We start from the raw sequence: 13,470 nt of genomic DNA, 5'->3' as shown, positions 1-13,470 counted from the left end.
CGGCTTGCTAGGCCTGATGCACAACCTTCAACGAAGGTACGCCCATTCACACATGTCTCCACGCAGAAGACGCTCTAGCTGAGAATCGAACCAGACAGCGTCTTACTGTGAGGCAACAATGCTACCGCAGCACCACATTCTTCAAATGCATCTGCTTCTCCTCGTCTGCATGGTGTAACAGACGTCACACAAAAAAAATATGTAATACTTCACAAAAAGCCAAACAAAAACAAGTTAGATATAAAAACAAAGGCAATAACTCTTAGATTATATTTTCTCGGCATGCAACACACAGTGTAGGATGAAACAGAAGGAAATTCACTTTTTGAAAAGAATTTATCAGTAGAGTTGTCATTTAAGAAAACATTTTAAGGTATAGCCAAATGTAGTTTTTTTCCTTGAAGTCTACCTCCCAATTAGCTTTTTTTGTCCCCTTGAAGTCCACCTCCTAACAAATATGACATTTTCTCTCCCAAAAATTAATGTTTTGATGAAGACAGGAACACCGTACTCCATTAAGCATTGCAATTCAATACAGCAAAGACAAAAATTACCAAATAGCTGCTGCAAAGATCAGAACTTAAAAATACTTGCAGAACCAGTACTGGCCCTACTGAGTTCAAGAACTTCTATCATTCTTCTTTTTTAGGTCCCAAAATACCATTAAACCCAGTGATGCATTAATTGTACAATCAGCTGCTTGTTCTCATCATCCATTTCTTATCTGCATGGCTCCCATGTTCCTACAGAACACATGCAGGAAAATATTAGGATGCTATGAGATCAGAAGTATTACCGGAGTTTCATGCTGGATTATGTCCACTAGGAGCCTTGTATGGCTAAATAGTTCACACAATGGCACAAATCCATGTAAAAGTCAATCAGCCTATGGCCTTTATGATGTCTTCTCAGCAGTCCTTTGGTAATGATCATCTTCCACTCGTCTGAAAATGGCTGTGTAGTTATTCCCACCATTCCTTAGAACTTTTTTTCCTTCCTCCGTGCAGACACCTAGGCGGCTTACAATGACGTCATCCTCCTGTTTACAAGAGACAACAAGAACAGTTAGCGGCTATTCATTTAACAGCTATGTAGTTTTATGACTTTATATGTTTGTGTCTGTACAAATGCATCACACAAAGGCATCCACACACATACAAATGCCCACTTTTACAAAAATAAATTTCCTGCTTATTCTAGTGTCACGACAAAGTGTTGGAATTTATTTTTTTGTTTCGGGGGGGGGGGGTTAGTTTCCCACCCTCACAATGGCTACCGAGTCCTTGCTCTACAGAGTGGTCAGGCCAGTAGGACAAGTCAGTCCCCCTGGGGGAAGAGCTGAACCAACCCCAAACAGGAATGGGAGCAATCATTCACACAAAGGGGGATCTGGATTTTCACTACGTGTCGTCCTATTCCCTGCACCTAAAGCATCCAAGAGATTAGCTTTGCAAGATACCTTTCTGAAGTATGTTTATAACTCCATGTGCGAGTAAATTGGCTAACATTGCCCTCTTGTACAAAACACACTACGTAATCTGCAGCCTTCATGGGGAAGTCAATCACAGACAGTGTGCCCACTCAAATGCCCCTAACCCCTCCCATAAGGGGAAGCAATTAGGCTAAGCCTCATCATCTATTCCTCTCCTCCCAGACACCAGCTCTAACTGCTGCCCAGTCCAACACTTGTCATCTGGTTCATAAGCAGATCTTTATCGCTTCACACTGAGTAGGTGGTTAGATCTTGGTTTCAGTTTATTCACTGGGAAAAACAGATCTCTCTTTGCTTCAAAAATATTTTAAGCACACAAGCATACATTTAATGCAAGCAAGCATTCAGTAGTTTTCCTATTGCTCCACCTGCCATCTTTAACCATAACCCTTTTAACACTAACCCCACAGTTTATCTTAAATAATAATAAAAAAAAAAAAAAAGAAAAAAACTTCACATAACACTACCACTACACAGGACATTCTTAAGACACACAAACATTCACCAAGAAATCCTGCCAAAACATCTATCCCATTACATATTTGACACCAACCCTAAAATGCACACAAATAACATATCCCCTTACTTAACCCCAACCTTAACCCTAATACCCAAACACCCGCATACACTGTCACCCCCCCCTTCCAAACTCCATTTACCTGCCTCAAGGAAACATGCTTTTGAGATGTCCAATGCTACAGATATACAACAATCTCTACCACCCCTTGAGTTTGCTGACCAAAGGTGATGTATCTGCAGATTTTACCCTGAAATTCCACGTAGACATTGGACATTACTTTTATTGTCTCAGAAAACAGTATGATGTCAGGCAGTACTACAAGTGACAGCAGACAAACCCTACCATTTGGTGCAGAGAGAAAACCTTTTGGTCTATGGTGCAAACATTAGTTTGGAGGCAGTTGCAGTGTCATGGTACAAAAAAAAAAAAATCCGGAGAATTCATCACACGTCCCCACATATGTGTAGAAGCATCACCTCAGTTATCAAAGCTTGGAGGACAGGTCAAGGTCTAAACTTTTTGGAGATAAATCCAGTACTTGAATGGCCTTCTGGATCCCACAGGTACTGACATCAGTACACAGCAAAGACTTGAGCCTATGCCCGTCCTTCACTTCAGTGGACAGTGAGTTGCTCAGAGGAAGCTCATACTGTAGCTCAATTTTGCTGGCTGCATTCCAGGGTGCTGACTCTGTGTGTGCCTCAGTTTGCCTTTGGGAGCTAAACACTATCTGGTCTGATTCCAGATGACAGCTTCTTGAGTCATTTGGACAGAAGTGTTCAAGGTAGAGGTCTCTCTCGCTTAGGAATTTCTCTTAAACCCAGCAGGATGAAGGGGTTACCTGGATGCCCTGTGGCAAGTCTCTCCGTACAGGGCTTAGACATCAGGATATCAGACTCCCATAAGTGAGGGAGCAAAACACTCTAGAAACATTCAAAACAAAAGTAAAGCACAACTACTGCAGGATTCCAAATATGCTTTAGACAGAATAGCTGGTCAGTGCTTAGGTAGAGAAAAAAAGGCTAGTTATTTCACACCGTGCCTATATCACATTGCACTTGCACTTACGATTGCACAATTGAAATACTGTAAGACTCTGCAACATAAGCCCTCATTACTTTATTACATATTAACTTCTCTCTGCTGTTACTTTGTCTTCTATGTACCACTGTCTCAATGTACTATTACAGTGGTAAATCTAAGTCAGTGTATTATGTTTTATGCCAACTAGTCTGGGTTGTGGCTGAAAAGGGACTGCTGACTAGTCCACTTACCAAGTTAAACTGAAAATTAAATAAAGGCTTAAACTTGTGCATTAAATCCAGGACATTTATGAATGAAAGCTAAGGCTAGGATTTCAACTTTGTGCTTGGTAAAAAAAAAGGAATGGCAAGGTCTGGACTGAACAGCACATGGCATCACTGTAGAAAATTATCAGAGACAGCATGTACCTCTCTGCACCATGTGGTCTTTCAAACAAAGCAAACCGTTGCTAGGAGCAAGGATGAACACAAGCATAGGTCCTTTCAAGGAAGGTGACACTGGTAGACTGGTAAACCATACCAGGTAATTGTCAGGATGGACTTCAGCAGTAGGTAAGTCTCTGCTTTCCTCTTTTTCTTTCCCTGTCATAGCAAATTACTTAACTTTGTGTCATTCCCAAAAGTGCGTGTCTGTGTGCACGTGTCTGAGGGCGCGTGTCCTGCCAATACAACATATGCCATGTCATCACATATTGGACATGAAGACGTGTTCTTCCCTGTGCCAAACTATCTCATTAGGGAGTATAATCTGAAAACAAACACACAATGTAAGGGAATACAATGAATGATATTTCTTCATGATTTACTGGAAGATCCATCTGTTGCAGGAACTAAGACACATGAGCATGGAGATTGTAAAAAGGTAATATCTTCTGCAGAAGGTCTCCTAATATGGTTATAACTCTCCATAGCAGTTTATCGTCAAGCAGTCATTTCCATTGGGTAACTCTTAGAAAGAATCCAAAGCAGTCAAAAGGCCTAAAGAAAATCTTGTAGCAAGGAGAAGTCAGCTTTCTGGAATCATGATCAAAGCAAAATTAGATGAAGATGATAAAGATGTGCTAATATGATAAAATGATCTCAACACAAACTTTTGCAAGAGACATTCCAAAAGTCTCTATGCCCTTGGTAGGTTTCCCTACATTTTGTAAAGGTCAAATATCATGAAGCTTCAGCCAAAAAACACAACAGCCAAAGCCTCTGCCTGACAACACTTTGTGGTATATTCAATATACAAATGAATTAAATGACAGCACAACTCTGGGAAAAAGTTGAAACAAACAACCATTGCTGGTGTGGAAATGGAAAACAAACCAACAGTGATTCCTTATAAAAGAGCAATGTGAGAGTTCAATGCGATGGAACTGAACTGCATGAACTGAAACCTCACTAACTTTACAACTGATGAAGAGTAGGGGAAGCCACCTGGTGACATGGTCTCTTGACAGCAACATTTTTCCAGTGAGCAGTTTACCACCTGATGACAAAGCACAATACAATTAACAATCCACTAAGAAAGGGTTTGCTTAGCCACTGCAAGTCCCACCCCCAAGAAAAGGAAACACAGCTGTCCTGTCTTCAAGAAAGTAACGTCTTCAGGTGAAGCCTGGATGCTCCTACACATCTAAAGGCTGTGAACTCTTTTCTGTCCCTACCTGAATTTCCACTACTGCCAGAGAAAAGGACTGCTTTGAGGACAGTTGTAATGCTAAAGTCCTAAATACTAAACAGGGTCCCCTAAAAATAACATCCATTAGCTCAAAAATCCTACAAGCAATAGTAACGCACCCTCAGCCTCGCAAAACACAATCATTTAGGATGAATATTACAGCCACCAAATCACAGTTTGACTGGAGGAAGGACAAGTCTATTAATCACAAAGTTCAAATTTAATAGAAATTAATTATTCCTTGAAGAGAAAAAAAAACAGCAGAATTTTCTTAAAATAACTGCTTAAATATATGGTGCTATGGCCACAGTTCTGCTTCTCTGTGAGGATATATGTGCTGAAATGCCAAAAATATGCAAGATGATGATGATGGACTAACTGGCTCCCAGGTTAGGCAGCTGTCCAAGGTGAAGCCAGAGCCATGAGAGAGGCAACAGACTGAGACAGTAAAGATGAGTTTCCAACCAAATGAAGAACCCCTAAATGTGACAGAGTAGATTTGATGACTACTAGGCATTTTTGTAACATCTGTCATCTAAGAAATATCCACTGGAGGATTTGTAGGGAGTAAAACATCTTAATTAGTAGACAGATACTAAAATGAAGCTGACTTTCACTTATCCAAAGGGAAATTTTTTAGCTTGCATTAGGATAACTTCCTTCATCACCAAGAACGTGAGATGATTCCTGACCTTTCTTTTCAGAACTTTGTGAAGAAACAAGGAATCAGAATAAATTGTGGAAAAACAGGAATCCTCCATGCTGCAGCAGAAAGAATGTATATGGTATTATCAATTCTACCTGGTCTTGCTGGCTACAACAAAAGCAAAAGTTATGTATTCTCTCATGTTAGTTAAAAGCTCAATAATTTGGGGTGCCATTTTTCCGGAAAAGTAGTCCTGAATTCAAGGGAAGAAAAGGCTGGAGTTGTAACTCAGAAATCCACCAGCATGTTCACTTCTCCAAAATATGGATGATCATCATGCTTGTCAGACTCATAATACATCTTTGCTGGGAATATGATATGTGCTGGTCTATTTGTTCATCATAAACAGATCTGTCAAAAGTAAATTTTGCCAAAGCAAATCAAAGTCAACTTAGCAGATGATGTTTTAGTTTCAACTCTCATTTTAAAGCTGTTAGGCTGAAGAAAGTAAAGTTTTGTACCTACCATAAATGTAGATGTCCGATAGATATGCAACTGCAGTCCTTACATATGGGTTGTCCTGCCTCAGGCAGCCCTTCGGTCGGCCGGATTCCAAAGTCTGGGTCCGGCGTCGGCTGATGTCGCCTCTTCCCCGACGTCAGAGCGGCTGGGGTATAAAAGCATCAGTCGACGCCACCTTCTTCAGTGTTTCTTGCCCCAGATGCCAGGTGCCCTCCAAGGAAGGCTAAAATTAGAGACTGGATAAAAAAATCCAGACATGCACAACAGTAATAAACAGATACACCATAACAGATTTCCCCAGCTAGTTTGAAAAAGGGAAGTGGTCCCAAAAAGGAGAATTTATAGAGGGGTAGGAGGGAGGGAAAACCTGACTGCAGTTGCATATCTATCGGACATCTACATTTATGGTAGGTACAAAACTGTACTATGTTCTTCAAGAATGCAACTGCAGTCCTTACATATGGGTTGAATACCATAGCCAAGCTGGGGGTGGTAGGATATAAGATAAAGATGGTGTAGCTAAAATGCCCTGCAGGACTGCCGAAGCAAAGCCTACTTGGGATCTGGAATATAAAGGCAGGTTGTAGTGTTTGGAAAATGTATGCACGGAGCTCCATGTAGCAGCTTCTAGAATATCCTTTGTAGCCACCCCTCTTAGAAAGGCTGTGGAGGTGGCTATAGCTCTGGTGGAGTGTGGCCTGATATTGGCTGGCACACCTTTTCCATGGAAAGAGTAACAGAATCTGATGCAGTGTCCAATCCATTTTGAAATTGTTTGTTTGGAAATTGCCTTTCCTTGTACTCCAGCAGCGTAAGCTACAAATAGTTGGTCAGACTTTCTGTTGGCTTTTGTTCTGTCCAAGTAGTAGCGCAATTGTCTGTGTATGTCCAAAGTGTGCAGCAGCTTTTCTCCTTTATTTTGAGGATTAGGAAAGAAGGTAGGCAGGTGAATTGTTTGATTTAGAGACACCCTGGATATCACCTTTGGCATGAATGAAGGAGTGGTTCTTAAAGAAACTCTGTCCTGATGGAAAATGAGAAATGGCAGTACTGCCATGAGGGCCTGTATCTCCGAGACTCTTCTTGCCGAGGTAATTGCCAACAGGAAAACTGTTTTCCAGGAGAGAAATTGCAATTCTGAAGATTTTGCTGGCTCAAAAGGAGGAAGAGTTAATTTTTCCAACACGAAGTTGAGGTCCCATGCAGGCATTGGTGGTTTTCTGGGAGGTTTGATATTCTTTATCCCTCTTAGAAACTCTCTTAGCAAAGGATGTGAAAACACAGGTGGATCACTGTTGTATTTTGCTGAAATTGCTGAAGCATGTATTTTTATAGAAGAATATGAAAGGCCATTATGTAGCATTTCTGCCAAGTATTCTAGTATCTGTGGGATGCTCATTACTGATGCATCCTGACCCTTGTTGACATTCCAGATGCTGAATCTCTTCCATTTGGCTGAGTAAGTCTTTCTGGTGGAAGGTCTGCGTGCTTCCAGTAAGATCTCTTGAACTTTCTTGGAGAGAGAGAGAGAGATATGGGGAGAAGTCATGGTACCCTCCAGGCTGTCAGCTGCAATGTTTGCAGGTTGGGATGAACCGTTCTGTAATTGTGCTGAGTCAGAAGTAGAGGCCATTGAGGCAAAGGCCACGGCTTGGTGCGAGTTATGCTCCTTAGTAATGGATACCCGTGCTGTCTTGGCCAGTCTGGAGCTATCAAAATGCCTTTCGGTTGTTCTGCTTTGATCTTCAGTAACACCTTGGTCATTAATGGTAGAGGCGGGAATGCATAGATTGTTAGAGAGTTCCAGCTGAAGGAGAGAGCATCCATTCTACAGGCTCGAGGATGGTGTGTCCTCGAGCAGAACTTCTTCAGATGATGATTTAGGTGTGAGGCAACGAGATCTATGTCCGGCCTCCCCCATGCATGAGTTATTTGTGAAAAAATGTCTGGATGCAACATCCATTCGTGCGGGTCCAAGATGTTTCTGCTCAGACTGTCCGCTAGAACATTGTCCTTGCCTGGAACAAACTGTGATTGCAACTGTATGTTCAGTTTCAGGGACTTTTCCCAAACAGTCATTGTTAGCCTGCAGAGGGGGTACGAATGAGTGCCTCCCTGTTTGTTTATGTACCACATAACAGTGGTGTTGTCTGTCTTTATTAGAAGTTGACCTTGCTGAAGAAATTTTCCGAAGGCCTCGATAGCATGAATCACTGCCAACATCTCTTTTTGATTGATGTGTAGATGCACTTCCTGGGGTGCCCATTGCCCTTGAATGCATCTGCCCTCCATGTGCGCCCCCCCATCCATGATCTGAGGCATCTGTTGTAATGGTTTGGCTTGTTTGAGGTTTGTTGAAAGACATGCCTTTGTTTAGCTGGCTTGCTTGTGCCCACCACAAAAATTCCTTTTGTAGACATGGAATGAGTGGAATAATTGCTTCTAAGTTGTGGTTGTGCTGAGACCATAAACTCTTTAGGTACCATTGCAGTTTTCTCATGTGTAGTCTTGCCAGTGGAATCAGAAGAATGCAAGATACCATGAAACCCAGGGCCTGCAGGATTTGCCTTGCAGTCATCTGGTTGTGCTTTGCTAGGCTTTTGAAGTAATCTGGTAATTGTTCTTGTTTTTCTTCTGTGAGGAAAGCCATTTGTGAGTTTGTGTCCAGTTTGGCTCCTAGAAAAATAATTTGTTGGGATGGCAGTAGTCTTGATTTTTGAATGTTGACTGTGTATCCCAAAGCCTGTAGTAAGCGAATGACATAGTTCAAGTTTCTTATCAAGGCTTGCTTGCTGTCCGCTTGTATAAGGCAGTCGTCCAGGTAAGGGTATATTTGTATCCCCTGGAGTCTGCAGTGTGCAATTACTGATGCCAGGCATTTCGTGAATACTCTGGGCGCAGTAGATAAGCCAAAAGGCAATGCTGAGAATTGATAATGCTCTGAACCTGCAAGAAATCTGAGGTATCTTCTGCAACTGTGTCTGATTGGGACATGCAGGTATGCCTCCTTGAGGTCCAGAGTAACCAGCCAAGACCCCTTGCCCAGCATGGGAAGAAGTTGCTGTAACGTCAGCATTTTGAATTTTGGCACAATGAGAAAAGTGTTTAGAGCGGACAAGTCCAGTATAGGTCTCCATTGCTTTTCTTTTCTTGGAACAAGGAACAGTCTTGAGTAGAATATCCCTGGCCTTGTTCCTGAGGAGGAACCTTTTCTATTGCTTTGATTTTTAGCAACTTTGAAACTTGAATGAGTGCCTCTGCCCTTTGATTTTGAGGCAGGTTTGGCATGCCTTGTCTTGTTGGTAAGGTATGGAAGCGAAACCTGTAACCTTTGTCTATTAAGTCCAGAATCCATTTGGCCTTTGTTAAAATGTGCCAATTTTTTGAGAATAAGGATAATTTTCCACCTAAAGTTGCTTCTCTTTGAGCCTTGGTCGGCGGTATCAAAGTCAAGTCATTGTGATTGTCCCTGTGGAGCAGTAGATGCCCCTGCTCCACTTCTCTGATTAGTCGGTTGCCATTGGCGGCCCCTATAGAGCCTCGGTATTGCCCTCTACCTCGAGCACGCCTGTTTTTTCCCCTTTGGAACTTGTCAGTGTCTGGAAAGGACCAATTCTTCGAAGGCCAATTCCTGCTGAACCTTGGTGGCTGAACCTGGAGGAAATCTTTGACTGTTTGTACTGATTTAGCCTTTTCCTCAATTGATTTCAACACATCCTGAGCATTAGCACCAAATAGCTTGTGTTTTTCCAGAGGTGCATCTAGAAGCTTTTTACTTTAACATGATCTGGCAATGCCTGTTCTTTCAACCAAGCATGTCTACGTATGACGGCCCCTGTCATAGCTGCCCTACATGAAGCTTCCAATGCATCATAACCACACTGAAGAAAATGATTGCTAACCTGCTGGGTATTATGAACCAAATCCTGCAAGGCCTTTCTATCTAAAGGCCCAGGAGAGGCTAACTTTTTCTGTAAATCATCCATCAAGAAATCCTGGTACTGAAACATATGAAAAAGACAATTAAGTGCCCTCATGGCAAGGGTGGTTGAGGTATAAACTTTTTTGCCCCACCTCTCCAGGGACCTAGATTCCCTGTCCGCGGGCAAATGATTTTTGGCCGTGGAAGTGGCCACTCCTTTGGGCCCCTGGGAAATAGTTTCTAGATCAACAGAATGGGCCTTAAAGAGATGCTTATGAGTTTCAGGAACCCTGTAATATCTGTCTGGCTTGACAGGAGCAGGAGGGAGAGAATCAGGAGAAGTACTGGAGTCTGAGTACACATCATCCAATACATCTAACACTGGTGGAATAGCTAAAGGCCTGTGCTGGGGTAGCTTAAGGAAAGTACGAAGCCTTTTCCTGGAGTCGGAGAAATCCTGGCCCTGCCACTGAAAGTGCTCTCTCATGGAGTGGAGAATTTCCCCAAAAGAAATATCCTCAGGAGGAGAGGCAGAGGGGATAGAATCATCAGCATCAGAATCTTCGTAGGCCTGGAAGGATTCTTCCTGGGAATCTGAATGGTCCGAGTCCCCAGAGGCTTCATCTGAGGAAAAGATATCTGTCTGCTCAACCCTAGGCCTTTTGTCTGCAGGCGGCTGAGAACCTCTGTCTGGGTGAGCCTGAGAGCCTCTGATTAAGGAAATTAGATCTGCAGCTAAAGTCATGATCTGTTTATCTGAAGTGGGGCCCTGTGAAAAAGATTTAGGAGGGTGAGACTTAGCCTGGCTTTGTGCCTTAGCACGTGTGTAGGCCTTGATGGACATAAACACCGGAGGCCTAGCTGCCCCAAGTGCAGGAGTAACTTTGTCCACCGGTATGGTGTCAGGCAAATCTCGGATTTCGGTTTCAGGCACCGAGGAAGCCTCCGGGGCCGAAGTGTGCGGTAAAGCGGTGTCGTCGATCTGGAGCGGTTGGATTACCGCCTCCGAAGAGACCGATGCACTCGCGGTAGGTTTTGGCGTGGTGTCGATGGAAGTCGCGGGCCGAGAATGTCGGTCCCGGTCCTTCCGTTTTTTTGGAAATATGTGTAGTCGGTGTTTCCGACGGCATGATATAGGAATAATTTTCCCCCAAAAAATCTTCATCAAATTCTGCCCGGCGCCTGAGTGTGCGCTTATTGAAGCAAGCACAGGCAGCACAGGCCGAGACGTCGTGGTCTGGGCCAAGGCAGGGAAGGCAGTAAGAATGGAAGTCCTTATGAGGTATTTGTTTACCACAAGACAAACAGTTATTAACTTTTACAGTTTTATTTGACATCGGCTGAGGCAAGAAAAGGTTCCCCAACAGGGTACTTAGCTTTTTGATGACTTCGGTAACTGAAAACACAGGAGCTGGCCGACCGGCACTTGCGAACTGCTTCTGCTTCGGGCACCGCGCGGCAAGAAAGACTGAAGAAGATGGCGCAGACTGATGCTTTTATACCCCAGCCGCTCTGACGTCGGGGAAGAGGCGACATCAGCCGACGCCGGACCCAGACTTTGGAATCCGGCCGACCGAAGGGCTGCCTGAGGCAGGACAACCCATATGTAAGGACTGCAGTTGCATTCTTGAAGGACATCATCACATTAACTTCAAATGCTTTACATGTAATCACCTCTTGGGGGAGGAAAGCTTTCCTTGCACTAACTTATTGCAGTGGATAACCCCTCCCCCCGGCTTCCAGCAAACTAGTGAAGAACTTGTAATAAGGATGTGGCAAATGCTCACTTGCAGAAAGAGCAGCCCCACAGTAAAGGTAGTGGAATTGTTCCACCATTCCAAAGCCCTACAGTAAGTGTCTGCACACAAAAAAAGAAAGTTCAAGAGGGCATGACGATTTTGTAGCCAATGATATATTACTGTCAGTGGACTATCTATACCCTGTATCATGCAAATTAATAAGGAATTTTATGACTGCTATAAGGTCCAAGAGGCAGACAAACTTGACCTTGTGCTGCATCCTTCCATACACTGGCAAAACTATGACTTCCTGGGCATTCTCCAAGAACCAGAATGGACAATAGTGAGATGTGCCTAATTCTCTTCTGAGGAAGGCAATTACATGAGTAATTAATAGAGAAAATGTGCACTAATTTATGGGGATCCCCAAAATCTGCAACCACTGAACTAACCAAAACCAGGGACACTACCAAGAAGCCCATCAAAGGAACAACCAGGAGCAAGTCATCCAGGTAACCGTGTGAAGGTCCTTGTCTAGCAAGCTTTCTACTACAGTGGTAAACACTTTAGTAAACATGCTAGGGGAAGCAGAGAAACCAAATAACAGCACCTTCTAATAAAATAAATAATCAGACATGAAAATGAATGAACATTCTTAAAATCATACATCATGTTTAGTGACACCAACCAGGCAGCAGTGGCAAGATACCCTAGAAAGTCACAATTCAGAATATCACATACTAGATGTGCTCAGTGACATCTCTGAAATCAGTGATGAGCTGGAAGTCTCCTGTCCACTTCAGAAAAAGAAAGAGATGGTTAACAGAACTGATGTTTTTCTCTGAGGAGAAATGTGTCCTATTGTCCTTGGCAGGATTGTGCTGAGGCCTGGTCAAAGTCACTGTAGAGACGGCTTGAACCCCTAGTGAAGCTCCTCATGAAAGGGGAGGATCTAATATCCATGATGTGACCATTTGTGAGATACTGAAACCCAAATGATCTACAGTGGCGGCTTTTCAAAAGCTATGGCAAATGAACACAACTATACTCAGTTTATGGAAAAAACAGGATTATTCCTCTTCACCAACCAGAGCTGCTATTCCTCAACTGGGGATAGGGGAGAAAGAAAGTAGTCATCCTTCTAAACATGTGAAGTGGCCTAAGTGAAAAGGATAGGGCTAAAAGTTTCAAATACCCACTACTATCATAATGACCAAAGAAGGCAACCCCCTAAAATAGGCCCTTCCAGAACTTCCTGACCGAGCTCCTCATAGTCATTGCATCAGCACAGTCAAAATTATACTGCAATACATGAAGGTCTGCTGTAGAATCCATGGTAAGGAATTTTGCCATCTTATTTTCAATGCCAAACTCAAGTACATTTGCTGGATTAGCCAATATCTTGTTAGTTAAGGAGGAATTTATTTTTCTTATCGGCTGGGGAAATTGAATTATCAGAATTCATGTCACATTTGAATGCTACGGAAACTAAAGGTTTTGGAAATTGTATATAATGTTCCACATTAAACATTATAGGTTCTTAGCCTAGTACAAACCTATGAACCTAACCATCACGGGGGGGGACCTTGCATCCCAAAAGCCTAGCCATACATCACAAATCTTTGACAAGTTCTGGTACCCTTAATAAGTGTAAGTAAGGGCCTGGGAGGTGAATTTACAAGGAGCTGCCTGTTTCCATTAGAGACCTAGGTGCCAAACCAGGGATGAATTTCCTTTTCCCCATCCAGTTGGCAAAGTTACACTTGAATTGGGTTAGGGAGGAACTCTGCTTCACAAGGATGGGGAGCCTGTTTCACAGAAGGGGTAGTTTCTGGGACACATACCTGTCTCACCAGGTATGTAAGGTTTAAGTCCTTGGAACAGGTAATTCTAATGGTGTTTGTTTTGGGATATGCA

The 13,470-nt window shown here is 43.0% G+C and overlaps 1 protein-coding gene across 4 annotated transcripts in view; it reads right to left on the bottom strand.

Annotated features, from left to right (window-relative positions):
- Positions 1-317: 317 nt before the first annotated feature.
- Positions 318-13,470, bottom strand: part of METTL1 (methyltransferase 1, tRNA methylguanosine) — a 261,797-nt gene continuing 248,644 nt past the window's right edge. For all 4 annotated transcript variants that reach the window (XM_044083469.1, XM_044083466.1, XM_044083468.1 and 1 more), the window contains one exon: positions 318-1,039. In XM_044083469.1, coding sequence (XP_043939404.1) covers positions 896-1,039 — 144 coding nt within the window. In that variant the 3' untranslated portion in view covers positions 318-895. The remainder of the gene's footprint in view (positions 1,040-13,470) is intronic.

Source organism: Protopterus annectens, chromosome 9.part0 (assembly GCF_019279795.1).
Source record: "Protopterus annectens isolate FY-2018-M chromosome 9.part0, PAN1.0, whole genome shotgun sequence".
In the NCBI taxonomy this organism is placed as follows: Eukaryota; Metazoa; Chordata; order Ceratodontiformes; family Protopteridae; genus Protopterus; species Protopterus annectens.
The sequence above is the reverse complement of the archived record's forward strand: the minus strand, read 5'-3'. Positions and strand labels throughout refer to the sequence as shown.